Raw genomic sequence first — 27,997 nt, forward strand, 5'->3', positions numbered from 1 at the left:
CTATGAGGGGTGGCCAGTCCTCTTCTGGCTGTGCCGGGTGGAGATTATAACAGAACATGGCCAAGATGTTCAAATGTTCATAAATGACCAGCATGGTCAAATAATAATAATCACAGTAGTTATCGAGGGTGTAGCAAGTCAGCACCTCAGGAGGATCTTCCAGGGGAAGATTTCTCAAAGTAACCCTCTCCACCACTATACCTAATTGGCATAAAAATATAAAATTAAAGGGAAACCAACAGACCCATTTTTCCCCCGTAGTCTTTCAAGTCCCTTGTTTGTTATCGGTTGTCAGGTCCTAAGGGCTGGAGCTTCTTGCCGAGTTGATTTGAAGTCTGAGTGGGAGTTCTGAGGAGAACCATCCACAGCCCTGTCCGCAATGACAAGCGCTTGTTCCTCAACATGTAGGCTCTGTTTAGGCTCTTTAACAACCGCACACAGATAAGATAGGTCAAGTAGACTGTGTTTGAGCTCCCCCGTATCGCCCTCTCTCTCCCTCCTTCCGGCCAGGGGCCCCAGTGTCTGTCTGATGATGAACATGTCAGCGGCTTCAGCGCTCAGCCAGTGCAGGAAGCACTTTCACCTCTTGCTCGTTTGCTGGAAAGCATCACTTGGCAGCCCATGCCCATTAATATCCACTCAGATTAATATAGAGCGCTAGCATGAGTGCTTTGGCCCTCTCGGTGCTCTCTCCCTCTCCCCTTCCCGTAATGGCCCCTACCGGGCCAATGCCCATGCGCACACATACACACACTTAAATGCATGCACACAAACAAACAAACCCTAGTGTTCCCTGAGGAGAAGTTTCCAGGGTGTATAGGACTAATTAGAAGTCACCACAGAGAAAGTATATATGGATCTCCTTAGAGACTGTTTTGGGTGGCTTCTAAGGTAGATAGTAGGAAGGTTATGTAGCTAGGTATAGAGTTCATAATTATAGCTCCAGATGGAGACACTCACGACTTTCTCTACGCCACCTGGGCGGTATATATTAATCACATCCTGATATAGGCTCCTCTGCTTCGAACTATCCTGGCAAATCTGCGAACCGCATGGCGCCGTGAGTGTTCGCCTGTCACCGCGTCTCGAGGTGATAAACCAAAAGAAATGCCCAGTGTCGTTCAACTTTGTTTCCCCCTCCCCTGTCTGCTCCTCTCCCCTGTCCTCCATCTGCGTCAGTTTCAAACACCCGTCGAAGAATTAGAGGCCGTTTCATCTCTCCGACTGGTAATTAGAGAGCATTCAGGTTTCACATTTTCTTTCTTCTTCCGGTAAGTGAAGTGCAGAACGTGTCCCATTGCAGATCCGCATTAGTGGCCAGACATTTTGGTGCCCAAGACATTTGAAGGCAACTTGCACTTGGCAGAGTATCAATGAACGTGCCATCTCCTGGGTGTTCTACTACTCCTCAGGGCGGGGGAAAGGACCGAGGAGGTCACATCTGTGTGTGTTCTCTTATTAAGGTGTGGTGAAAGTAACCAAAGCATTCCTACTCCTATTCATGTTTGTATGCGTGTACATTTGCATATCCTGTGTTACGCCGATTAGTCATGCACAGCAGCACCTTCTCGGTGTTCCGGGCGGTGGAGAAAAGGACTGCCTTAAAGTCCAACTGCCCCCCCCCCCCCCCACCTGTATTGCCAACCAGATGGAAAATAAGGAGGGTGAGGTGATGTTGTCTGAGTAGATGCTCGTCGAAAACACCGTGTCAGACAGAGAGAGGCACGTCACTACTGCCGTTGGTTATTTTTTTTATTGTGTGGAACTTGTTGTTTTTTATGTCCTGGGAAAGGTAACACGCCAACTTTAAATGAAATCCCAAGTTCAAGAACATTGGGAAACGGCGGCATTTAAATAAAAGAAAGAAGTAAAAAACACTAAACGATGTGACCTCGTTTCACCTTTTTATTTTCGTCCGGGCATGCTAACACGCTTTATCAGAGCATCCATCGCGCCAGCTGTTTTCTAAACTGTACATCAGAATATTTTTTCTCCCTTTTTATAAATGCATTCCATGCAATTCTGCATAATTTTACTTGACTGCAGATTTTTTAATGCTGCACTGTTCACTGACAGATTTTCTGCACGTTCCCGACTCTAGGCTATGTCTTATTGGCTATACACACAATCCACAGCTCTGCATTTTTTTGAACAGACAGCAGTAATTCTGTAACTTTAGCAAATGTATTAACATTTACAAAGGGTGCTGTGATTCTATAAGAAAATACATGATAAAGTGTTGCTGCCCGTAGGCCGACCAGACAGAATAATGATGATGTAAATCACATGTTAATCAAATGTTATGCTGAAGTGGTAGTAATGTTGATATTTAAACTAGGTAGCTTGTATGTTTGGATACCGGGCGGGCGTAATCGCTGTAAGGGGTAGACTGGGAAATGGGCACAACCGGTTGCACACAAGCTCCGTACAGGGCAGTTGGCGAACTATATTACTACACTGCTCAAAAAAATAAAGGGAACACTTAAACAACACAATGTAACTCCAAGTCAATCACACTTCTGTGAAATCAAACTGTCCACTTAGGAAGCAACACTGATTGAAAATAAATTTCACATGCTGTTGTGCAAATGGAATAGACAAAAGGTGGAAATTATAGGCAATTAACAAGACACCCCCCAAAAAGGAGTGATTCTGCAGGTGGTGACCACAGACCACTTCTCAGTTCCTATGCTTCCTGGCTGATGTTTTGGTCACTTCTGAATGCTGGCGGTGCTCTCACTCTAGTGGTAGCATGAGACGGAGTCTACAACCCACACAAGTGGCTCAGGTAGTGCAGTTCATCCAGGATGGCACATCAATGCGAGCTGTGGCAAAAAGGTTTGCTGTGTCTGTCAGCGTTGTGTCCAGAGCATGGAGGCGCTACCAGGAGACAGGCCAGTACATCAGGAGACGTGGAGGAGGCCGTAGGAGGGCAACAACCCAATCAAACCCCCTCTCAAAACACACGAGGAGTATCCGTAGCTAACAAACAGAAAATCATTCAGGAGACATTGTGGTCCTGGTAATGGGAGTGGCTGACAGTAGTTCACCATTATCCAGATTTACGGCGAACTGTAGAGACAGAGTGGCGCTGATGCAGTGACCCTATATGACTCAGCCCCAGCCCTTTCTAGTGCTTGGTACCAGTCTACAGCAAACACCATTGTTTTTCAGCACTATCCTTCCCCCACCCATGTCCTCCTGCTCCTCTGCCTCGGCTTCTAAGTGCCTTTCTTCCTCAGCATCTCCCGCAGTAAGAAGAAAAGACTGTCTTACCAATTTAGCAGAACGAAGAAGCGGCTAGGCCACAGGCACTGATTTAAAAAAAAATCCGCAACAAGTCAGTTTGCATCGATTTTTATCCGCAACAAGTCAGTTTGCATCGATTTTTATCCGCAACAAGTCAGTTTGCATCGATTTTTATCCGCAACAAGTCCGTTTGGTGGAAACACTCCACTGGTGGGACAATGTGCATATGTTCTTCGTGTAGACTTTTGAATATATTTTTGAATATATTTTTAGAATAATATCTGTCGCCAATTGGATAGAAACCTAGCTAATGACATGTATTGCTACAATAAAGGTTTAAGGAAATAAAAGCAGGCACCACATTACTACAAGACAAAACGGCTCACTCAATGAAGCCCGCAGGTCTTGTAAGTATAAAAGCAAAGCTTTCATATAATAATAAAAAAGCTTGAAGGTAGTGGAATGGGATAATGTGTTAGTGTGGTGTGTGAAGAATCCTATACTTTGTTTGCGGTACAAATCACATTATTGTGGAAGCACCTCCTCTAAGAATATGAATTAGGCTGTTTGAGAAGGTTTGAATCCTAAGCAACCTGCCTACACATAATTTGAAGTACAATAGACCAACATAGCTACTATAGTAGGTCAAAGCTGTGTGCTGGAAAACCTTGGTAGAGCATGGGTGTGGGAGTGTGTGATTGCAGAGAGAAAAATTGCCTTTGTTGAGAAGACCTTGAGACAGCAGGGAAACACATGCTGAGTGTACAGAACATAAAAAACCCAGCAGTGTTGCAGTTCTTGACTCACGCGGTGCACCTGGCACCTACTACCATCATTTTCAAACGCACTTAAATCTTTGTCTTGCCCATTCACCCTCTGAATGGCACGCACGCACACAATCCATGTCTCAATTGTCTCAGGGCTTAAAAATCCTTCTTTAACCTGTCTCCTCCGTGGATTTAACAAGTGACATCAAAAGGGGATCATAGCGTTCACCTGGATTCACCTGGTCAGTATGTCATTAAAAGAGCAGTTCCTAATGTTTTGTACATTGTGTACACTACCGGTCAAAAGTTTTAGAACACCGACTCGTTCAAAGGTTTTTCTTTATTTTACTATTTACTACATTGTAGAATAATAGTGAATACATCAAAACTATGAAATAACACATAAGTGAATCATGTAGTAACCAAAAAAAAGTGTTTAACAAATCAATATATATTTTATTTTTGAGATTTTTCAAATAGATCAAATTTAACTATATAGCCCTTCGTACATCAGCTGATATCTCAAAGTCCTGTACAGAAATCCAGCCTAAAACCCCAAACAGCAAGCAATGCAGGTGTAGAAGCACGGTGGCTAGGAAAAACTCCCTAGAAAGGCCAAAACCTAGGAAGAAACCTAGAGAGGAACCAGGCTATGAGGGGTGGCCAGTCCTCTTCTGGCTGTGCCGGGTGGAGATTATAACAGAACACGGCCAAGATGTTCAAATGTTCATAAATGTCCAGGGTGCAGCACCTCAGGAGTAAATGTCAGTTGACTTTTCATAGCCAATCATTAAGAGTATCTCTACCCCTCCTGCGGTCTCTAGAGAGTTGAAAACAGCAGGTCTGGGACAGGTAGCACGTCCGGTGAACAGGTCAGGGTTCCATAGCCGCAGGCAGAACAGTTGAAACTGGAGCAGCAGCACGGCCAGGTGGACTGGGGACAGCAAGGAGTCATCATGTCAGGTCATCCTGAGGCATGGTCCTAGGGTTCAGGTCCTCTGAGAGAGAGAAAGAAAGAGAGAATTAGAGAGAGCATAGTTAAATTCACACAGGACAGCGGATAAGACAGAAGTACTCCAGATATAACAAACTGACCATAGCCCCCCGACACATAAACTAATGCAGCATAAATACTGGAGGCTGAGACAGGAGGGGTCATGATGACAGCTTTGTACACTCTTGGTATTCTCTCAACCAGCTTCACCTGAAATGCTTTTCCAACAGTCTTGAAGGAGTTCCCACATATGCTGAGCACTTGTTGGCTGCTTTTCCTTCACTCTGCGGTCCGACTCATCCCAGAGCATCTCAATTTGGTTGAGGATGGGGGATTGTGGAGGCCAGGTCATCTGATGCAGCACTCCATCACTCTCCTTCTTGGTCAAATAGCCCTTACACAACCTGGAGGTATGTTGGGTCATTGTCCTGTTGAAAAACAAAAGGTAGTCCCACTAAGCCCAAACCAGATGGGATGGTGTATTGCTGCAGAATGCTGTGTTAGCCATGCTGGTTAAGTGTGCCTTGAATTCTAAATAAATCACAGTGTCACCAGCAAAGCACCCCCCCACCATCACACCTCCTCCTCCATGCTTTACGGTGGGAAATACTCACGCAGAGGTCATCCGTTCATCTACTCTGCGTCTCACAAGACACGGCGGTTGGAACCAAAAATCTTCAATTTGGACTCCAGGCCAAAGGACAAATTTCCACTGATCTGATGTCCATTGCTCGTATTTCTTGGTGCAAGTATGTCTCTTCTTCTTATTAATGTCCTTTAGTAGTGGTTTCTTTGCAGCAATATCGACCATGAAGGCCTGATTCTCCTCTGAACAGTTGATGTTGGGATGTATCTGTTATTTGAACTCTGTGAAGCATTTAGTTAGGCTTTATTTCTGAGGCTGGTAACGCTAATGAACTTATTCTCTGCAGCAGAGGTAATTCTGGGTCTTCCTTTCCTGTGGCGGTCCTCATGAGAGCCAGTTTCATCATAGCGATAGATGTATTTTGTGACTGCACTTCAAGAAACGTTCAAAGTTCTTGAAATTTTTCCGTATTGACTGACCTTCATGTCTTAAAGTAATGATGGACTGTCGTTTCTCTTTGCTTATTTGACCTGTTCTTGCCATAATATGGACTTGGTCTTTACAAAATAGGGCTATCTTCTGTATAACGCTCTCGGTAGCCGATGTGAGCAAGACCTTTAAACAGGTCAATATGTCTTCACTGACGTTTTCAACCTCTCCCTGACAGAGTCTGTAATACCTACATGTTTCAAGCAGACCACCATAGTCCCTGTGCCCAAGAACACTAAGGTAACCTGCCTAAAATGATTACCGGCCCGTAGCACTCAAATCTGTAGCCATGAAATACTTTTAAAGGCTGGTCATGGCTCACATCATCACATCATCCCAGACACCCTGAACCTACTCCAATTCGCATACCACCAGATCCACAGATGACGTAATCACTATTTCACTCCACACTGCCCTTTTCCATTTTGACAAAAGGAGCACCTACTTGAGAATGCTGTTCATTGACTACATCTCTGCTAAATATGCTGACCAAAAATATAAGGGCAACATGCAACAATTTCAAAGATTTTACTGAGTTACAGAAAATCAGTCAATTGAAATAAATTCTAGTCTATGGATTTCACATGATTGGGAATACAGATATGTATCCGTTGGTCACAGATACCTTAAAGAATGGTAGGGACGTGGATCATAAAACCAGTCAGTATCTGGTGTGACCACCATTTGCCTCATGCAGCGTGACACATCACCTTCACATGGAGTTGATCAGGCTGTTGATTGTGGTCTGTGGAATGTTGTCCCATTCGACTTCAATTGCTGTGCAAAGTTGCTGGATATTGGCAGGAACTGGAACACGCTGTCGTACACATCGATCCAGAGCATCACAAACATGCTCAATGGGTGACATGTCGGAGTATGCAGGCCATGGAAGAACTGGGACATTTTCAGATTGCAGGAATTGTGAACAGATCCTGCTGACGTTGGGCCGTGCATTATCATGCTAAAACATGAGGTGATTGAGGCGGATAAATGGCACGACAATGGGCCTCAGGATAAAATGTGTTCATTGTCATGGAACATGGGACCAACACTTTACATGTTGCATTTATAAACTCAGCAAAAAAAGAAACGTCCTCTCACTGTCAACTGCGTTTATTTTCAGCAAACTTAACATGTGCAAATATATCTTATGGCTTGGGGGTAAAAACTGTTGAGAAGCCTTTTTTTCCTAGACTTGGAACTCCGGTACCGCTTGCCATGCGGTAGTAGAGAGAACAGTCTATGACTGGGGTGGCTGGAGTCTTTGACAATTTTTAGGGCCTTCCTCTGACACCGCCTGGTGTAGAGGTCCTGGATGGCAGGCAGCTTAGCCCCAGTGAAGTACTGGGCCGTATGCATTATCCTCTGTAGTGCCTTGCGGTCAGAGGCCGAGCTTTTGCCGTACCAGGCAGTGATGCAACCAGTCAGGATGCTCTCGATGTTGCAGCTGTAGAACCTTTTGAGGATCTCAGGACCCATGCCAAATCTTTTTAGTTTCCTGAGGGGGAATAGGCGTTTGTCGTGCCCTCTTCATGACTTTCTTGGTGTGTTTGGACGATTCTAGTTTGTTGTTGATGTGGAACTTGACGCTCTCAACCTGCTCCACTACAGCGCCGTCGATGAGAATGGGGGCGTGGTCGGTCCTCTTTTTCCTGAAGTCCACAATCATCTCCTTAGTCTTGGCTACATTGAGGGATAGGTTGTTATTCTGGCACCACAGGGCCAGGTCTCTGACCTCCTCCCTATAGGCTGTCTCGTCGTTGTCGGTGATCAGGCTGTTGTGTCGTCTGAAAACTTAATGATGGTGTTGGAGTCGTGCCTGGCCATGTAGTTGTGGGTGAACAGGGAGTACAGGAGGGGATTGAGCACGCACCCCTGTGGATCTCCAGTGTTGAGGATCAGCGTGGCAGATGTGTTGCTACCTACCCTCACCACCTGGGGGCGGCCTGTCTGGAAGTCCAGGACCCAGTTGCAGAGGGAGGAGTTTAGTCCCAGGATCCTTAGCTTAGTGATGAGCTTTGAGGGTACTATGGTGTTGAACGCTGAGCTCTAGTCAATGAATAGCATTCTCATATAAGTGTTAATTTTGTCCAGGTTGGAAAGGGCAGTGTGGAGTGCAATAGAGATTGCATCATCTGTGGATCTGTTTGGGCGGTATGCAAATTGGAGTGGGTCTAGGGTTTCTGGGATAATGGTGTTGATGTGAGCCATTACCAACCTTTCAAAGCACTTCATGGCTACGGACGTGAGTGCTACGGGTCTGTAGTCATTTAGACAGGTTGCCTTTGTGTTCTTGGGCACAGGGACTATGGTGGTCTGCTTGAAACATGTTGGTATTACAGACTCAATCAGGGACATGTTGAAAATGTCAGTGAAGACACCTGCCAGTTGGTCAGCATATGCCCGAAGCACACATCCTGGTAGTCCATCTGGCACCGCAGCCTTGTGAATGTTGACCTGTTTAATGGTCTTACACACGTCGGCTACGGAGAGCGTGATCACACAGTCGTCCGGAACAGCTGATGCTCTCATGCATGCCTCAGTGTTGCTTGCCTCGAATCGAGCATAGAAGTGATTTAGCTCGTCTGGTAGGCTCGTGTCTCTGGGCAGCTGGCAGCTGTTCTTCCCTTTGTAGTCTGTAATAGTTTGCAAACCCTGCCACATAAGACGATTGTCGGAGCCGGTGTAGTATGATTCAATCTTAGCCCTGTATTGACGCCTTGCCTGTTTGATGGTTCGTCGGAGGGCATAGCAGGATTTCTTGTAAGCTTCCGGCTCATCCTGACATGACCCTCCAGCATGACAATGCCACCAGCCATATTGCTCATTCTGTGCGTGATTTCCTGCAAGACAGGAATGTCAGTGTTCTGCCATTGCCAGCGAGAGCACATCTGGGACTTGTTTGATCGGAGGGTGAGGGCTAGGGCCATTCCCCTCAGAAATGTCCGGGAACATGCAGGTGCCTTGGTGGAAGAGTGGGGTAACATCTCACATGAAGAACTGGCAAATCTGGTGCAGTCCATGAGGAGGAGATGCACTGCAGTACTGACTGTTTGATTTTGCCCCCCCCTCCCCCCCTCCTTTGTTCAAGGACACATAATTCAATTTCTGTACATAGCCTGTCTTAGCCTGTATATAGCCTGTCTTTTTACTGTTGTTTTATTTCTTTACTTACCTATTGTTCACCTAACACCTTTTTTGCACTATTGGTTAGAGCCTGTAATTAAGCATTTCACACTAAGTTCTACACCTGTTGTATTCGGCACACGTGACAAATAAACTTTGATTTGATTTGACACGGTCTGCCACTGCGAGGACGATCAGCTGTCCATCCTGTCTCCCTGTAGCGCAGTCTTAGGTGTCTCACAGTACGGACATTGCAATGTTTTTCCCTGGCCACATCTGCAGTCCTCATGCCTCCTTGCAGCATGCCTAAGGCACGTTTCCGCAGATGAGCAGGGACCCTGGGCATCTTTCTTTTGGTGTTTTTCAGAGTCATTAGAAAGGCCTCTTTAGTGGCCCTGGTTTTCATAACTGTGACCTTAATTGCCTTAATTACCGTCTGTAAGCTGTTAGTGTCTTAACTATCGTTGCACAGGTGCGTGTTCAATAATTGTTTATGGTTCATTGAACAAGCATTGGAAACAGTGTTCACACCCTTTACAATGAAGATCTGTAAAGTTATTTGGATTTTTACGAATTCTTTTTTGAAAGACAGGATCCTGAAAAGGGAAGTTTCTTTTTTTGCAGAGTTTATTTTTGCCCAGTGTGGTTAGTTAAATAGTTAACCAAATAGCTTTCCGGACTCTTTGCTTTGACCCTTTTTGCAGAAATCTTTGTGACTCGTCACATAAACTGCTGCTACTGTTTATTATCTGTCACTTTATTCCAAGTTGTATGTGCATATACTACATGGCCAAAAGTATGTTGATACCCCTTCAAATTAGTGGATTCAGCTATATCAGCCACACCCGTTGCTGACAGTTGTATAAAATCTAACATACAGCCATGCCATGATTTTGGAATGAGATGTTCGACAAGCAGGTGTCACATACCTTTGGCCATGTAGTGTATCTACCTCAATTACCCCTACACATCGACTTGGTACTGGTACCCCTTGTATATAGCCAAGTTATCGTTACTCATTGTGTATCTTTTGTTACGTGTTTTACTTTTCTATAATTTCTCTATTTTCTTTCTCTCTGCATTGTTGGGAAGGCCCCGTAAGTAAGCATTTCACTGTTAGTCTACACCTGTAGTTTACAAAGCATGTGACAAATAAAATTAGATTTGATTTGAAATAACGAAACAGTATTTGGGGCGGGGGAATTAACTGTAGAGATCTGAATGACTCTCCATTCGTTGGTAAATGTGGGGGGTGGCTTTTTACATTGTGGGACCATCTAAATACAATTCAGATTTCATTTTATAAATGTAGAGACATTGAATGTAAAATGGGAATCCTGGGGAGTTAGGAGGGACAGAGTTAACTCATTAACTCGCTCATGTGCTCTTATTCCTCTATTGTTTTGATCTTTTGGTTGACCTCCAAGACCAAATCTCTGTCTTTTCCTCCATCTGGGTTGGATGTCATGCTGCTAAATGGTTCCAATTGGTCTAGGACAAGAAGCAGAACAGGGAAATGAAGCTGTTGTTCTTTACCAGCAGACTGCCAATGAGATTGGACTGTAAGGATTGCCTGCAGCAGACTGACTATCTGGCAGATGTTGCCGGGGTTAAATTGCCTCGCATTATGCTTAATAGCGTCTCATTTAGGCCAGAGAGATTGATGGAAGAGCCTCTTCTGAGCCCACAGAGTCTTTCTCGTGAGCCTCCCATCACATGAGGTACTTCCTGGAAGCTCACCCACCTCAGCCCTACCTACCACTACTGCCTCAAGGGCAGAAAGGAGACAGAGCAGGGCAGAGTGACAAATGCTTCTTGCACTTCAGACCCGCACTTAAGACTTATTAGACTCAATTCTAGTGCCACCATTTCCCAGAAAAGGAAGATTGCATCCAAGATTTTTGTTAACCTTCTGTACATTTTTTCTCCATCACTCTAATGGCTGTCACATAGTTCATCACTCTAATGGCTGTCACATAGTTTTATTACTTCCTGGTTCCAGAGATGGGAACAAGTCACGATTTTGCCAGTCCTAAACAAGTCTCAAGTCTTAACCTTTGAGTCTCGAGTCAAGTCTCAAGTAAAGTCCCTAGTTTCACAGCTCAGGGCAGTCCCTAATTTTGGGTTTTGAGTCCTCAAGTCAATGGTTAAGTGTTTATGCCAATTGCATTTCAATTACAATGCATCAGTACTCTACTGTACTCTACTTTTGTCTACTGTGTAGGGCTGGGAATTGCCAGGGACCTCACAATACTAATATATACTAATACTAATAATATAATAATATATAATAATATATACTAATACTAATAATAGTATCATGATATTTAGGTGCCAATACGATATGTGTTGTGATTCTCACGATTCTATATGTATTGCGATTCGTTACTGTGATTTTATTGTGATTCGATGCTCCAAACATATTGCTCACCATAGAGAAAATTAGTTTTGATCAATCATGGAAATAAAAGTGCTGAAAACAAATGGGCTCCCTATTTAAAAAGAAGATGGAAAACAAGCTACACAAAAAGGTGCTATGTAGAACCTGAAAGGGTTCTTCGGCTGTCCCCATAGGAGAACCCTTTGAAGAACCCTTATTGGTTCCAGGTAAAACCCTTTTGGGTTCCATGTAGAGGGCTTTACATGGAACCCAAAAGGGTTCTTCATGAAACCAAAAAGGGTTCTCCTATGTGTACTGCAAGAGAACTATTTTTGAACCGTCTTATGGCTGGGGGCAGTATTGTGTAGCTTGGATGAATAAGGTGCCCAGAGTAAACTACCTGCTACTCAGGCCCAGAGGCTAAGATATGCATATTATTAGTAGATTTTGATAGAAAACACTCTGAAGTTTCTAAAACTCTTTGAATGATGTCTGTGAGTATAACAGAACTCATATGGCAGGCAAAAACCTGAGAAAAAATCCAACCAAGAAGTGGAAATCTGAGGTTTGTAGGTTTGCCTATCCAATATACACTGCTCAAAAAAATAAAGGGAACACTTAAACAACACAATGTAACTCCAAGTCAATCACACTTCTGTGAAATCAAACTGTCCACTTAGGAAGCAACACTGATTGAAAATAAATTTCACATGCTGTTGTGCAAATGGAATAGACAAAAGGTGGAAATTATAGGCAATTAGCAAGACACCCCCAATAAAGGAGTAGTTCTGCAGGTGGTGACCACAGACCACTTCTCAGTTCCTATGCTTCCTGGCTGATGTTTTGGTCTGGGTGCTGTGGGTGCTGTTTTGTTCGACTTCAGTGCGGCTTTTGACTTTATCGATCGTAGCCTGCTGCTGGAAAAACTTGTGTGTTATGGCTTTACATCCATTTCTATATTGTGGATAAAGAGTTACCTGTCTAACAGAACACATTGGGTGTTCTTTATTGGAAGCCTCTCCAACATAATCCAGGTAGAATCAGAAATTCCCCAGGGCAGCTGTCTAGGCCCCTTACTTTTTTCAGTCTTTACTAACGACTTTGAGTAAAACCAGTGTGTCTATGTATGCGGATGACTCAACACTATACACGTCAACTACTACAGCGGCTGAAATGACTGCAACGCTTAACAAAGAGCTGCAGTTAGTTTCAAAATGGGTGGCAAGGAATAAACTAGTCCTACAAATATTTTAAAAACTAAAAGCATTATATTTGAGACAAATCGTTCACTAAACCCTAAACCTCAACTAAAGAATAATTTGGAAATTGAGCACGTTGAGGTGACTAAACTGCTTGGAGTAACCCTGGGTTGTAAACGTTCATGGTCAAAACATATTGATACAAGATTAGCTAAGATTAGGAGAAGTCTGTCCATAATAAAGGATCATGACCTTCTGTGCCATTCGGCTACCAGCAATAAGTAAGGGTTTGATCACTTGCAAGGCAGTCTTCTTCAGATGGTGCCCACACACACACTTAGCTATGGAAAAAAGTGGGAAAGCGTTGATTTCCCCATTTGCGATACATTTCCAGCTCCATCTCAGGCGGGAGAAGCTCTTGCTCGTTATGTGTGTCCGCTGCAATGCAAGAGGTGAGGATATTTCCTACAGCTCTTTGGTGCTTGTTGCTGTCATTATGCCAATGGTCAAAATGGGGGCCAGAGGAGGATTTTCAGATCTTCTGAAGTTAATTTGGATTGAGCGTTAGATACGAGTAATTACAGAGAGGACTGCAGGCTAGATGGCTGACTGACTTGCTAGAGTCTATCCGAACTAGTGTCAGGACACTGAAATGGGGAAATACAGGCAACTGTCAAAATAAAGGAAACACCAACATCAAGTGTCCAAATGGCGTCGGGCCACCACGAGCTGCCAGAACAGCTTCAATAGATTCTACAAGTGTCTAGAACACTATTGGAGAGATGGTGGTGGGAAACGCTCTCTCAGGCCCCGCTCCATAATCTCCCATAAGTTTTCGGTTGCGTTGAGATCTGGTGACTGACACACACACACACCATTTAAACCCCATATGCTCCTTTGAGAACCCTCTTTCGACATCACTGAGATCTCTTCTAGCCATGGTAGCCAAAATAATGGGCAACTGGACATGTTTATAAATGTCCCTTGTTGATGAGATGTTAATTGCTTAATTAACTCAGGATCCCACCTGTTTGGAAGCACCCGCTTTCAATATACTCTGTATCCATAATTTACTCATGTTTCTTCTATTTTGTGACCGACTTTAGCAATCCTCCTCTCTCTTAGTTTGATCTCGGCAACGGAAGCATGGCAGGGAAGGGGGTCTTCATGTCGGTAATGGTCTTGCAACCTTTGCTGAACGATTTCTCTTTGTGGAACGGTATGACTCAGCAGTATAGAGGGCATTCTGGGAGTCTATTGGCAGCATGCAAACGAAAGTGGTTGAAACTACTTTGAGGGTTGGAGGAGAAATTTACATTGCATTTACATACTGTATGTGACTCACCACCTGGATTCGGTCTTATGTAGCACAATTTGAAATTGTGTTTTTTTACATTAAATAAAAGTAGAGACTCAGGGCTACAAAATTGTATATCATACACTGCATTGTTGAGGAACAATGGGAAAGTAATTCTGCTTTGAAAGTTAATACACTTGTAAACTCACTTTTGAGAAAATGGCCTTTGAATGTTTTGGTATCTGCAGAAGAGCTCTTCTTTGTCTACACTCATTCAGCATCGTTCACACCCTCTTAAGCTTTAGCCCCACCCATCTCGTTTCGCCCTCGGAGCGTTCAGAGCACACTCTTGATTTGTGTACCTATGGATAACACGAAAACAGCCTAACAATTTTATTATGCTTTTTCTGCAGACGTTTACTGACACCTGCCAATTTTAACTTGTGTTGTACACTTTAGCTTAAGACATGTAGCTACCTAGCTAGGTAAACAATGAACCTAGCTAGGTAAAGAACGTGTAAGATCACATACTGCTAGCTAACGAGCCAGCCAGCTAACGTTAACTAGTTAAACAACAATGAACATAGTGCCAAATCATGTCATTACTACGCTGCATGAATCTGCTGGGAGCTAACCATCCAGGTTCAATGTTAGCTAGCTAACATTAGGCTCTAACTAGATCATTTGTAAAAATCCAAATAACTTCACAGATCTTAATTGTAAAGGGTGTGAACACTGTTTCCCATGCTTGTTCAATGAACCATAAACAATTAATGAACATGCACCTGTGGAATGGTCGTTAAGACACTAACTGCTTACAGACGGTAGGCGATTAAGGTCACAGTTATGAAAACTTAGGACACTAAAGAGGCCTTTCTACTGACTCTGAAAAACAGCAAAAGAAAGATGCCCAGGGTCCCTGCTCATCTGCGTGAATGTGCCTTAGGCATGCTGCAAGGAGGCATGAGGACTGCAGATGTGGCCAGGGCAATAAATTGCAATGTCCATACTGTGAGACGCCTAAGACAGCGCTACAGGGAGACAGGACGGACAGTTGATCGTCCTTGCAGTGGCAGACCACGTGTAACAACACCTGCACAGGATCGATACATCCAAACATCACACCTGCGGGACAGGTACAGGATGGCAACAACATCTGCCCGAGTTACACCAGGAACGCACAATCCCTCCATCAGTGCTCAGACTGTAGGCTGACAGAGGTTGGACTGAGGGCTTGTAGGCCTGTTGTAAGGCAGGTCCTCACCAGACATCACAGGCAACAACGGGCAACACAGGCAACAACTATGGGCACAAGCCGTCGCTGGGCCAGACAGGATTGGCAAAAAGTTGCGGTTTTGTTTCACCAGGGGTGATGGTCGGATTCACGTTTATCGTTGAAGGAATGAGCGTTACACCGAGGCCTGTACTCTGGAGCGGGATCGATTTGGAGGTGGAGGGTCCGTCATGGTCTGGTGCAGTGTGTCACAGCATCATCGGACTGAGCTTGTTGTCATTGCAGGCAACGCTGTGCGTTACAGAGAAGACATCCTCCTCCCTCATGTGGTACCCTTCCTGCAGGCTCATCCTGACATGACCCTCCAATATGACAATTCCACCAGCCATACTGCTCATTCTGTGCGTGATTTCCTGCAATACAGGAATGTCAGTGTTCTGCCATGGCCAGCGAAGAGCCTGGATCTTAATCCCATTGATCACGTCTGGGACCTGTTGGCAGGTGCCTTGGTGGAAGAGTGGGGTAACATGTCACAGCAAGAACTGGCAAATCTGGTGCAGTCCATGAGGAGGAGATGCACTGCAGTACTTAATGCAGCTGGTGGCCACATCAGATACTGACTGTTACTTTTGATTTGGACCCCCCCCTTTGTTCAGGGACACATTATTCCATTTCTGTTAGTCACATGTCTGTGGAACTTGTTCAGTTTATGTCTCAGTTGTTGAATCTTGTTATGTTCATTCAAATATTTACCTTTTTTTGCTGAGTTTATATGGCATACCAATCCGAACTCCTTTCTTGGCATGTCCAGCCCACTCATTATCTCAGCCAATCATGGCTAGTGGGAAGGTTGCCTATTTTTCTGTGGCTTAACCAACAAGGCTTGTAATTTAACAATTTTGTTCATATTTACAGATGGTATACAAGTTTGTTATTAAGGCACATGAAAGTTCACATGTTCCAGAAGGCATGTCTACCCAAAAACGCATTTTGTAAAAAAATCTTTTTTGAATAATGTTAAAATGGCTTTCATGTGAAGTTGCGACATACGCATAGTTTCCTGAAACGGGTCACATTTACATTTACATTGCAAGTATATGCTGTAGTCTGACTACTTGGCACGGTTTGGTAATTAATGTTGACCATATTTGAAGAAACCTTACTGAAGACTAAATGTATTATAGTGCCATTATAACCATTCATGACTTCTGCCTCTTGTTTCAAATAAGATACTTCTAGAATTGTTTGTGATAGTGCTTGATAGAACAATAGTCGTGTTTTTAAATGTGTCATTTCTTTGTGCAGCTAATCCCTTATTCCACATAGAGACATATTTTTATTTTGACAGGTGAATTTATTGTAAATCTTAGTCTCACACCAAGCTGTTGGTTTTTTTCACACTCCTTGAAGACTTGAATGCAGACTTTTATCTTCCTTCGCGTTTTTAGTTATTCGCACATCTGTACAACCACATGACGGCAAACTTCCATCAAATTTTGAGCCTGTAATTAAATTATTAAAAAGCTGTCAAAGTACATTTCTCAGTATCATCAATCTGAATAAGTTCTAAGAAATCACGAAACATTAATATAAGATGTGCGTGAAGCATGGAATGAGTTCAACTCTAGTTCTTTATACAAATCCATATAGTTTACTTTTAATTTGACAGCAAAGAAAGATTGTCCACCGACACTCTCCTCATAGTATGATTATAGTATAGGCCATGCAAATAAACAGCTGTTCCCTGGTCAAAAGCATTCATTTGTTAGGTTGCACAATCACCTGTACAAGATAGCACTTCTCAGCCATAGCACTTCTCAGCCAGAGCAAACCCACTGGGCACGGACATCAGTTCAACATCTACTTTTGATTTACATTTGGTTGAGTTGTCAACTAACGTGAATTCAACGTGAAATGAATAGAACGTTTCACCATGTCATTGGATTTAGTTAAAAGTTGGGTAAAAAAAAAAAGACAAATGCCCTGACGTTTGAGTTTTTACACGTCTTATTAGTTTTCCACGTTGATTTAACGTCATCACATACTTCCGTTTTCGTGGAAATGACATGGAAGCAACATTGATTCAACCAGTTTTAAACCAGTGGGAACAACCCCATTGCTGCAGGTCAGAATCAGTTGCCAGGGTTTGTTTTTGAAGGGCAGTTACTAGTCAGAGAGTATTTTATTTTTTATTTGAACCGACACACTTTCATGGGTTACAGGCTGACTGCGCATGCTACTCCTATCATACTTGGAGGTTTTCCCTCCAATTCTAGACAGCTCAGCATGGGGTTATCAGAGGCAGCTTCATTTAATTCTCGGATGAGACTGGGCTGTACAAACCAGACCAGTATTCCTGGTTCGCTACAGTCATCAAGTGCACCTAAAGTAGTTGAAAGAACATTTGACCCAGGTCTGGAAAATGTCAAGGTCTTCTATTTTGTGAAATACGTATTGTGTTTTATTTTGTGTAAATGGAATTAGGAGAGAAACAGTTGGTCAAAATCCATTTGAGTCCCTCTCACGTACACTCACTTTGAAAGGTTAGCGTCTTCTCACATTCCAAGCAATACAGTTTGATGTATATCTTTGACCCAAACAATGAACTTATTGAAGCGAACCTTGAGTCAGACACTCACACCACTTCCTCAATTGACTCTTGTGCATTTTAGCAGTTATATTTAGAATACTCTTAACTATCAGCTCTGTGCTGAATTGTCTTGTACCTCGTGTCTTATATTAAGTGACCAAAATCACATGCGCCTATTTTTTTCATCAGCACCGTAATACACTTACGCATGGGATAGTGAGAGTGTAAATAGAATGGGAACATGAGGCTACTTAGGCAAGTGCAAACGCCACTTTGTCTGTGTACTGTTGATTTGTGTTGGGATTGCCAATAGCTTACTGCTTCGGTATGACCAGAATTTGAACTCTGCCTTGCTCTGCTTCTTTGGCATAAAAGCTCAAAGACAGCAAGGAACCTATAGAAGTGGTTGGAGCGAGAAGATCCCTCCTGTCCTGCTCCCTGTGACCTGTCCCATTCATCTCCTCTCATAAAGCTGTCCAACTCACTGCCTGGCGGGGCCTCATTGTTACCATGGCAACCTCTACCGTAGGGCCTGCTCTGTGTTCCTGGAAAGAAATGGTCAGTGTGACTCAGCTGCCTCGCCGGGATGTTGGACCCTAGCTTAACCACTGTCACATATTACTCACAGAGAAGCACTTTGAAATGGAAAATATATGGAAACTGTTTGGTCAGGAAGTTCTTCACCAAAAATGCGTCACCTTAGAATTATGTTACTCAGTTGCAGGATCCCTGCTTGCATTGTTTGCCTTCCAAAACCTTTTCCAGGTGGCTTTGTTTTGCATGACCTTGTCCAGGTACCCCACAGGGATCTAATACTATGCGATCCCCATAGAGCTCTTTAATAATACTCAATTTAAAGGTGCTACACATAGGATTTGCACACATCATTTTTGCATTAAATGATATCGTTTCACAGTAATACTTACCAGCCGGTGTACTGTTTGACTGTGATATTTGCCTATTGATTTCTACCGCTGGAGTGGCATGTATATTCAATCTGGGAGCAAAACGAAAGTTACTTTCGGTTTAGGTCCACCAGCTTCCACAGTGGTTTTTGTGCACCAGCTTCAAACAGCTGTTAAAACTATGTTTGTTGTTATTGGAAAGATATTTCACAGGAATTTAGATGGTACAATGATTCCCTTCACTATTCAGTGCTTGTTTTCTCACATAAACTGAAATTGAGCGAACAGTGTAGAAGTTTTGCAACCTGGAAATTAGTGATTTCCACTAGATAACACAGCCCCAAAGTCAGAACAGCTTTTCCCAGTTTGACAGCAGATTCCGGTCCGGCAGGATAAATCAATAGGCGAATATCACAGCCAATCAGAACACTGGTGGGTAAGTAATACTGTGAAACACTCATTCCACTATTCGCTACAGATACGCTACATGACCAAAAGTATATGGACACCTGCTCGTCGAACATCTCATTCCAAAGTCATGGACATTAATATGGAGTTGGTCCCCCTTTTGCTGCTATAACAGTCTCCACTCTTCTGGGAAAGCTTTCTTCCAGATGTTGGAACATTGCTGCAGGGACTTCAGCCACAAGAGCATTAATGAAGTTGGGCGATTAGGCCTAGCTTGCAGTCTGCCTTCCAATTCATCCCAAAGGTGTTTGATGGGGTTGAGGTCAGGGCTCTGTGCAGACCAGTCAAGTTCTTCCACACCGATCTCAACAAACCATTTTTGTATGGACCTCGCTTTGTGCACAGGTGCATTGTCATGCTGAAACAGGAAAGGGCCTTCCCCACACTGTTGCCACAAAGTTGGAAGCACAGAATTGTGTTAAGATTTCCCTTCACAGGAAGTAAGGGGCCTAGCCCGAACCATCAAAAATAGCTCCAGACCATTATTCCTTCTCCACTTAACTTTACAATTGGCATTATGCAAAAAAAACAGATTCGTCCGTCAGACTGCCAGTTGATGAAGCCCGATTCATCACTCCAAAGAAGGCGTTTTCACTGCTCCAGAGTCCAACGGAGGCAAGCTTTACACCACCCCAGCCGAAAGTTGGCATTGCGCATAGTGATCTTAGTGTGGCTACTTGGCCATGGAAACCCATTTCATTAAGCTCCCTACAAACAGTTATTATGCTGACGTTGCTTCCAGAGACAGTTTGGAACTTGGTAGTGAGTGTTGCAACGGAGGACAGACAATGTTTTACGCACCACGTGGTGATCCTGTTCTGTGAGCTTGTGTGGCTTACCACTTTGCGGCCGAGCCGCTGTTGCTCCTAGATGTTTACACTTCACAAATAACAGCACCTACAGTTGACCGGGGTAGCTCTAGCAGGGCAGAAATGTAAAAAAAAAATGGGGGGGAAAGGTGACATCCTTTTGACGGTGCCACGTTGAACGTGACTGAGCTCTTCAGTAAGGCCATTCTATTGCCAATGTTTGTCTATGGAGATTGCATGGCTGTGTGCTGGATGTTATACACCTGTCAGCAACGAGTGTGGCTGAAATAGCTGAATCAGCTAATTTGAAGGGGTCCTCACATGCTTTTGTATATATAGTGTATGTATATTATGGACATTTTCTGAAATTACAATGCCATTTTTTGTGGACAATCCTGTGTTGCACTTTCAACATATTCTTTAATTTTTTGTTTTTCAGTTCATAGCACAGTAACTGTGATAGGCTTGTACGGAGAGACGATCGAAGTGCCGTGCAATAATGGAGCTGCCAAGCCAGAGGCTCTTATCTTCACTAAATGGAAATATGTAAGTAGTATTTTTACTGTCATTTGTCTCCCATTGTCTGTTCCAGACACAGTTGTAGGTGGAGACTACTCATTCAAAAGTTGAAGTCAAACAAACTGTTTCATTATAGTTTCATCATAGCTCTTGATGGTTTTGCGACTGTACTTGAAGAAACGTTCAAAGTTCTTCAAATTTTCTAGATTGACTGACCTTCATGTCTTAAAGTAATGATGGACTGTCATTTCTCTTTGCTTATTTGAGCTGTTGTGTGCAAAGTTGTCATCAAGGCAAAGGGTGGCTACTTTGAATAATCTGAAATATATTTTTATGTGTTTAACACTTTTTTGGTTACTACATGATTCTATATGGGTTATTTTATAGTTTTGATGTCTTCGCTATTATGCTACAATGTAGAAAATAGTACAAAAAAAAAAAAAAAAAAAAATTGAATGAGTAGGTGTCCAAACTTTTGACTGGTAAAATACATTAAAACAATTACAGGCTACTCTTGACTCAAGGTCAACACAAATCTGTCTGTACAAATCTGGCTCGAGATGAAAGTGTCTGATGAATTGCTGAAGTCTGACCGTGAAACCTAACGTGACGGTCCCCTGTGGCTTTGCTCAAATCAGAAGATGGATGACGGCAACTCCGGAGACCTCCTGGTCAAGCAGGCGCACAAGGAGGAGGCCCAGATCCAGGCCATGGACGGCTACAAGGACCGAGTGAGCATCGCGGCCAACTCCAGCCTCATGATCCAGGGGGGTTCCCTGGTGGACCAGAGAACCTTCACCTGCATGGTTGTGTACGGCTCCAACCTGGACGAGCACCCTGTCGACGTCTTGGTCCACAGTAAGTAGTAGCTACATCTGGGTTATGTTCGTTAGGTGCAGAAGAAAACGGATGTATCTTAAAGCTACCCCTTGTTTGTCAGAGTGCTCGTGGCGAGCTTGAGAAGCCTTTGAAAAGATTCCAAATAGTGGGTGGATTGAAGTCAACGTTTAATTTCAGACCTAAAGGGGAAGCTGTGACGACACTTAATGTAAAAACATGTCTCCCCAGACACTGTCTGGAAAAGTTAAAAGTCAAAGTCTAGAAAAGTTACAAACTTTTGGATGGAGATGCACAGGTACAAGGTTTTGCTTCACTGTGACAAACTTGTTCTCCCCTGGGAGGTCACTTCCGCTTCGGGGATAGCCTATAGGTGCAGGCAGAAAAACCAAATATATGATCCCGATCGAAACATTGTCTTATGTGTGTGTCTCAGTGAATCACAGGGGAGCATTACAGAGTTACGGACATTACTTTTTTCAAGGGAACCTTCAGGCCTGGTTTCATGGGGTATGTCAGACACCACCCTGAAGGCAGGATGAGAGTGTATAGATGGATTTATTTCCATAGAGAAAATAGTACTAATTCTATGCAACTTGTTGTCATGTCGCCATATTGCCAACCAACCATGAGTCCAGCCTACGTCATCCACTCATTACACTATGTAGTAGTATTACTGGTTAAATTTGAGCATTGAGTAGAGCATTTACATTATTCACGGGTTTATTGTTTATCGTTTTTGCAGAGAAGCCGTTGCCACCACAGATAAAAGACAAAGCCAAAGAGCTGGAGAACGGCAAACTGACGTCGGTAAGTAGAACACATTTTACACAGAACATAGCGGACTTCTGCCCCAACTCACCAACTATAAATACTGAACAAAAATATCAACGCAACATTAAAAGTGTTGGTCCCATGTTTCATGAGCTGAAATAAAAGATCCCAGAAATGTTCCATACGCACAAAAAGCTTATTTCCCTAAAATGTAAACACATTTGCTTACATCCCTGTTAGTGGGCAGTTCTCCTTTGCGAAGATAATCCATCCATATCAAGAAGCTGATTTAAACAGCACGATCATTACACAGGTGCACCTTGTGCTGGGGGACAATACAAGGCCACTCTAAAAGGTGCAGTTGTGTCGCACAACACAATGCCACAGATGTCTCAAGTTTTGAGGGAGCGTGCAATTGGCATGCTGACTGCAGGAATGTCCACCAGAGCTGTTGCCAGATAATTTAATGTTAAATGTCTCTACTATAAGCTGCATCCAAAGTTGTTTTATTGAATTTGGCAATACGTACAACCGGGCCTCACAACTGCAGACCACGTGAAACCCACGCCAGCCCCGGGACCTCCACATCCAGCTTCTTCACCTACGGGATGGTCTGAGACCAGCCACCCGTCTCGCTGATGAAACTGGGTTTGCACAACCGAACAATTTCTACACAAACTGTAATGTGTGCTCTCCGTCTGTTCTTGATCAGTACCCTTGCTGCAGTATTCTGTATGTTTTGCAGTTGACCAATGGCTTTCTCGAGTAGACCAGATAGGAGAGCATTGCAGTAGTCAAGCCTGCTGTAATAAAAGCATGGAGGAGTTTCTCTGTATCAGCCCGAGAGAGAAACGGCCGCACCGTGGCAATGTTTCTCAGGTGGTAAAAAGCTATTTTAGTCACGTTCCTAATGTGTGATTTGAAATGTAGCTCATGTTCTAAAATAACACCTAGGTTTTTTACCTGGTGTTTTATCTTTATTGCCCGTGAATTAAAATGTGCTGCCAGATTCAATCTCTGTGCTTTGCTCCAACAATAAGTTCCTCGGTCTTGTCTTGATTTAGCTGGAGGAAGTTGTGAGCCATCCATGTATTTAAATCACTAATACAGTCTAATAATTTATCCGTGGAGCTAAAATCCTCAGGGCACACAGAAACGCAAAGATGTGTATCATCTGCGTAGCAGTGAAACTCAAGGCTGTGCTTTCTGATAACGCTGCCAAGGGGTAACATATATAAACTGAACAGTATCGGAACCAAAATTGAACCTTGTGGAATGCCACATGTGATATGTATTTTCTTTGAGTTATGTTCACCAAAGGTGACAAAAACCTCAACCTGGGTCCTAAACCAATTTAGAGAAACCCACCTCTACAGTCTGTCCAGACGGATATCATGGTCAGCAGTGTTGAATGCAGCACTTAAATCAAAGAGTACTCGGGACAGAGAGCTGTTTGGCATCTGTGTTCGCTTAAAGATCATTTACCACTTTAACTAAGGCTGTCTTTGTGCTGTGGTGGGCCTGAAAACCAGATTGGGATTTTTTTTTTAAATACAGTTGGCACTTAAAAAATATTTTTTTCCTGTATGAAAACCAATTTCTCCATAATTTTGCTTAAGAATGGAAGGTTGGAGATTGGCTGAAAATTGCTAAGGGCTGAAGAATCTAGATTTCTTTTCCTCAGAAGGGGTTTCAAGTCAGCAGTTTTTAGTGCTGTGGGCAACGTGCCTGTGAACAGGGAATGATTAGCAATAGCTTGCACTTATTTAGATATGTAATTAAAAACTGTTTTGAAGAAGGTGGTTGGGATAGGATCGAGAAGGCAGTTAGAAGGCTTAAGTTGTGAATGTGATATCACTTTCCCGAACAATAAATCCATAGCGCCTTTGCGTGGTAGGCTAGGGCACATATCATCACACTTCTCATCAGGTCTTGCTTGACTGATAATATAGTGTTTCTTATCTTATCTCTGAAATATGGGGTAGGGTTTATCAGATCATCAATGGTGGAGAAGAGCACTCTCAAATTATTCTGATTAATAGTGAACAAGTTAGTCAAATGAGCCTGTCTGGCATTTCTAATTGCCTTGTTATACATGCCAAGTTTCTCTCTCAGAATATGATAATGGTCCTGCAACTTTGACTCTATCCACTTCCGCTCTGTCTTGCCATTCATTCACCGCCATCATCTCATGTTTCAGCATGATAATGCACGGAAAATGGCCCAGTTTTTAGCATGGCCTACATACTCACCAGGCATGTCACCCATTGAGCACTCAATCAACTTTATGTATAAAGCCCTTTTTACATCAGCCGATGTCACAAAGTGCTGTACAGAAACGCAGCCTAAAACCCCAAACAGCAAGCAATGCAGATGTAGAAGCACATCTGTGTTCTGGCCACTCCCTAGAAAGGCCAGAACCTAGGAAGAAACCTAGAGAGGAACTGGCTCTGAGGGGTGGCCAGTCCTCTTCTGGCTGTGCCGGGTGGAGCTTATAACAGAACATGGCCAAGATGTTCAAACGTTCATAGTTGACCAGCAGGGTCAGATAATAATAATCAGTGGTTGTAGAGGGTGCAACAGGTCAGCACCTCAGGAGTACACGTAAGTTGGTTTTTCATAGCCGATCATTCAGAGTTAGAGACAGCAGGTGCGGTAGAGAGAGAGTCCAAAACATCAGGTCCGGGACAAGATAGCACGTCCAGTGAACAGGTCAGGGTTCCATAGCCGCAGTCAGAACAGTTGAAACTGGAGCAGCAGCACGACCAGGTGGACTGGGGACAGCAAGGAGTCATCAGGCCAGGTAGTCCTGAGGCATGGTCCTAGGGCGCAGGTCCTCCGAGAGAAGAGAGAAAGAAAGAGAGAGAGAGAAAAAGAGAGAATTAGAGGGAGCATACTTAAATTCACAAAGGACACCGGATAAGACATGAGAAATATTCCAGATATAACAGACTGACCCTAGTCCCCCGACACATAAACTATTGCAGCATAAATACTGGAGGCTGAGACAGGAGGGGTTGGGATACACAGTGGCCCCATCGAATGAGACCCTCGGACATTGCCAAAGCCGGATATAACCCAACCCACTTTGCCAAGGCACAGCCCTCACACCACATGAAGAATATCTTCAACCACCAACCTACTATTCTGAGACAAGGCAGAGAATAGCACACGAAGACCTACCCCACACAAAACCGAGGGGGGCGCCAACCCAGACAGGAAGATCATGTCAGTGACTCAACCCACTCAAGTGACGCACCCCTCTAGGGATGGCATGGAAGAGCATCAGTAAGCCAGTGACTCAGCCCCCATAATAGGGTTAGAGGCAGAGAATCTCAGTGGAGAGAGAGGAACTGGCCAGGCAGAGACAGCAAGGGCGGGTTCGTCGCTCCAGTGCCTTTCCGTTCACCTTCACACCCCTGGGCCAGACTACACTCAATCATAGGACCTACTGAAGAGATGAGTCTTCAATAAAGACTTAAAGGTTGAGGCCGAGTCTGCGTCTCACATGGATAGGCAGGCCATTCCATAAAAATGTAGTTCTATAGGAGAAAGCCCTGCCTCCAGCTGTTTGCTTAGAAATTCTAGGGACAGTAAGGAGGCCTGCGTCTTGTGACCGTAGCGTATGTGTAGGTATGTACGGCAGGACAAAATCGGAAAGATAGGTAGGAGCAAGCCCATGTAATGCTTTGTAGGTTAGCAATAAAACCTTGACATCAGCCCTCAACAGGAAGCCATTGTAGAGAGGCTAGCACTGGAGTAATATGATCCAATCTTTTGGTTCAAGTCAAGATTCTAGCAGCCGTGTTTAGCACTAACTGAAGTTTATTTAGTGCTTTATCCGGGTAACCGGAAAGTAGAGCATTGCAGTTAGTCTAATCTAGAAGTGACAAAAGCATGGATTAATTATTCTGCATCATTTTTGGACAGATTTTTGCAATGTTACGAAGATGGAGAAAAGCTGTCCTTGAAATATTCTTGATATGTTCGTCACAAGAGAGATTAGAGTCCAGAGTAGCACCAAGGTTTTATTGGAGATGACTCTACAACCATCAAGATTAATTGTCAGATCCAACAGAAGGTCATTGTTTCTTGGGACCTAGAACTAGCATCTCTGTTTTGTTCGAGTTTAAAAGTACAACATTTGCCGCCATCCACTTCCTTATGTTTGAACACAGGCTTCCAGGGAGGGCAATTTTGGGGCTTTCATCGAAATGTACAGCTGTGTATCATCCACATAGCAGTGAAAGTTAACATTATGTTTCTGAATGACATCACCAAGAGGTAAAATATATAGTGAAAACAATAGTGGTCCTAAAACAGGACGTTGAGGAACACCGAAATTTACAGTTGATTTGTCAGAAGACAAACCATCCACAGAGACAAACTGATATCTTTCCGACAGATAAGATCTTAACCAGGCCGGAACTTGTCCGTGTAGACCAATTTGGGTTTCCAATCTCTCCAAAAGAATGTGATGATCAATGGTATCAAAATCAGCACTAAGGTCTAGGAGCACGAGGACAGATGCAGAACCCTGGTCTGATGCCATTAAAAGGTCATTTACCACCTTCACAAGTGCAGTCTCAGTGCTATGATGGGAAGCATTTCGTATACATTGTTTGTCTTCAGGAAGGCAGTGAGTTGCTGCGCAACAGCTTTTTCTAAAAGTTTTGAGAGGAATGGGAGATTCGATATAGGCCGATAGTTTTTCATATTTTCTGGGTCAAGGTTTGGCTTTTTCAGGAGAGGCTTTATTACTGACACTTTTAGTGAGTTTGGTACACATCCGGTGGATAGAGAGCCATTTATTATATTCAACATAGGATGGCCAAGCACAGGAAGCAGCTCTTTCAGTAGTTTAGTTGGAATAGGGTCAAGTATGCAGCTTGAAGGTTTAGAGGCCAAGACTATTTTCATCAATGTGTCAAGAGATATAGTAATAAAAAACTTGAGTGTCCCTTGATCCTAGGTCCTGACAGTGTTGTGCAGACTCAGGACAACTAAGCTTTGGGAAATACGCAGATTTAAAGAGAAGTCTGTAATTTGCTTTCTAATGATCATGATCTTTTCCTCAAAGAAGTTCATGAATTTATTACTGCTGAAGTGAAAGCCATCCCCTCTTGGGGAATGCTGCTTTTTAATTAGCTTTCCGACAGTGTCAAAAATGCATTTGGGATTGTTCTTATTCTCCTCAATTAAGTTGGAAAAATAGGATGATCGAGCAGCAGTGAAGGCTCTACGATACTATACGGTACTGTCTTTCCAAGCTAGTCAGAAGACTTACAGTTTGGTGTGGCGCTATTTCCGTTCCAATTTTCTGGAAGCTTGCTTCAGGGCTCGGGTATTTTCTGTATAGGGAAAATACCTATACAGAAATACAGGGAGCTAGTTTCTTATGCCAAATGTTTTATTTGTTGCAATTGCAAACGTAATAAAATGGTGGTCGATAGTCCAGGATTATGAGGAAAAACATTAAGATCCACAATATTTATTCCACGGGACAATACTAGATCCAGAGTATGATTGTGGCAGTGAGTAGGTCCGGTGACATTTTGAACAAAACCCACTGAGTCGATGATGGCTCCGAAAGCCTTTTGGAGTGGGTCTGTGGACTTTTCCATGTTGAAAAGTAGAATATTATCTGCCATGACTACAAAGTCCGATAGGAATTCAGGGAACTCAGTGAGGAACGCTGGATACGGCCCAGGAGGCCTATAAACAGCAGCTATAAAAAGTGATTGAGTAGGATGCATAGATTTCATGACTAGAAG

The 27,997-nt window shown here is 43.5% G+C and overlaps 1 protein-coding gene across 2 annotated transcripts in view; it reads left to right on the forward strand.

Moving 5' to 3' along the window:
* alcama (activated leukocyte cell adhesion molecule a) overlaps nucleotides 1–27,997 on the forward strand; it is a 73,073-nt gene that overhangs the window by 14,561 nt on the left and 30,515 nt on the right. For both annotated transcript variants that reach the window (XM_055943017.1, XM_055943018.1), the window contains exons 2-4: nucleotides 20,533–20,639; nucleotides 21,251–21,470; nucleotides 22,195–22,259. In XM_055943017.1, the coding sequence (XP_055798992.1) occupies nucleotides 20,533–20,639; nucleotides 21,251–21,470; nucleotides 22,195–22,259 (392 nt within the window). The remainder of the gene's footprint in view (nucleotides 1–20,532; nucleotides 20,640–21,250; nucleotides 21,471–22,194; nucleotides 22,260–27,997) is intronic.

The sequence above is a fragment of the Salvelinus fontinalis genome, chromosome 13, assembly GCF_029448725.1.
Source record: "Salvelinus fontinalis isolate EN_2023a chromosome 13, ASM2944872v1, whole genome shotgun sequence".
NCBI classification, from domain to species: Eukaryota; Metazoa; Chordata; class Actinopteri; order Salmoniformes; family Salmonidae; genus Salvelinus; species Salvelinus fontinalis.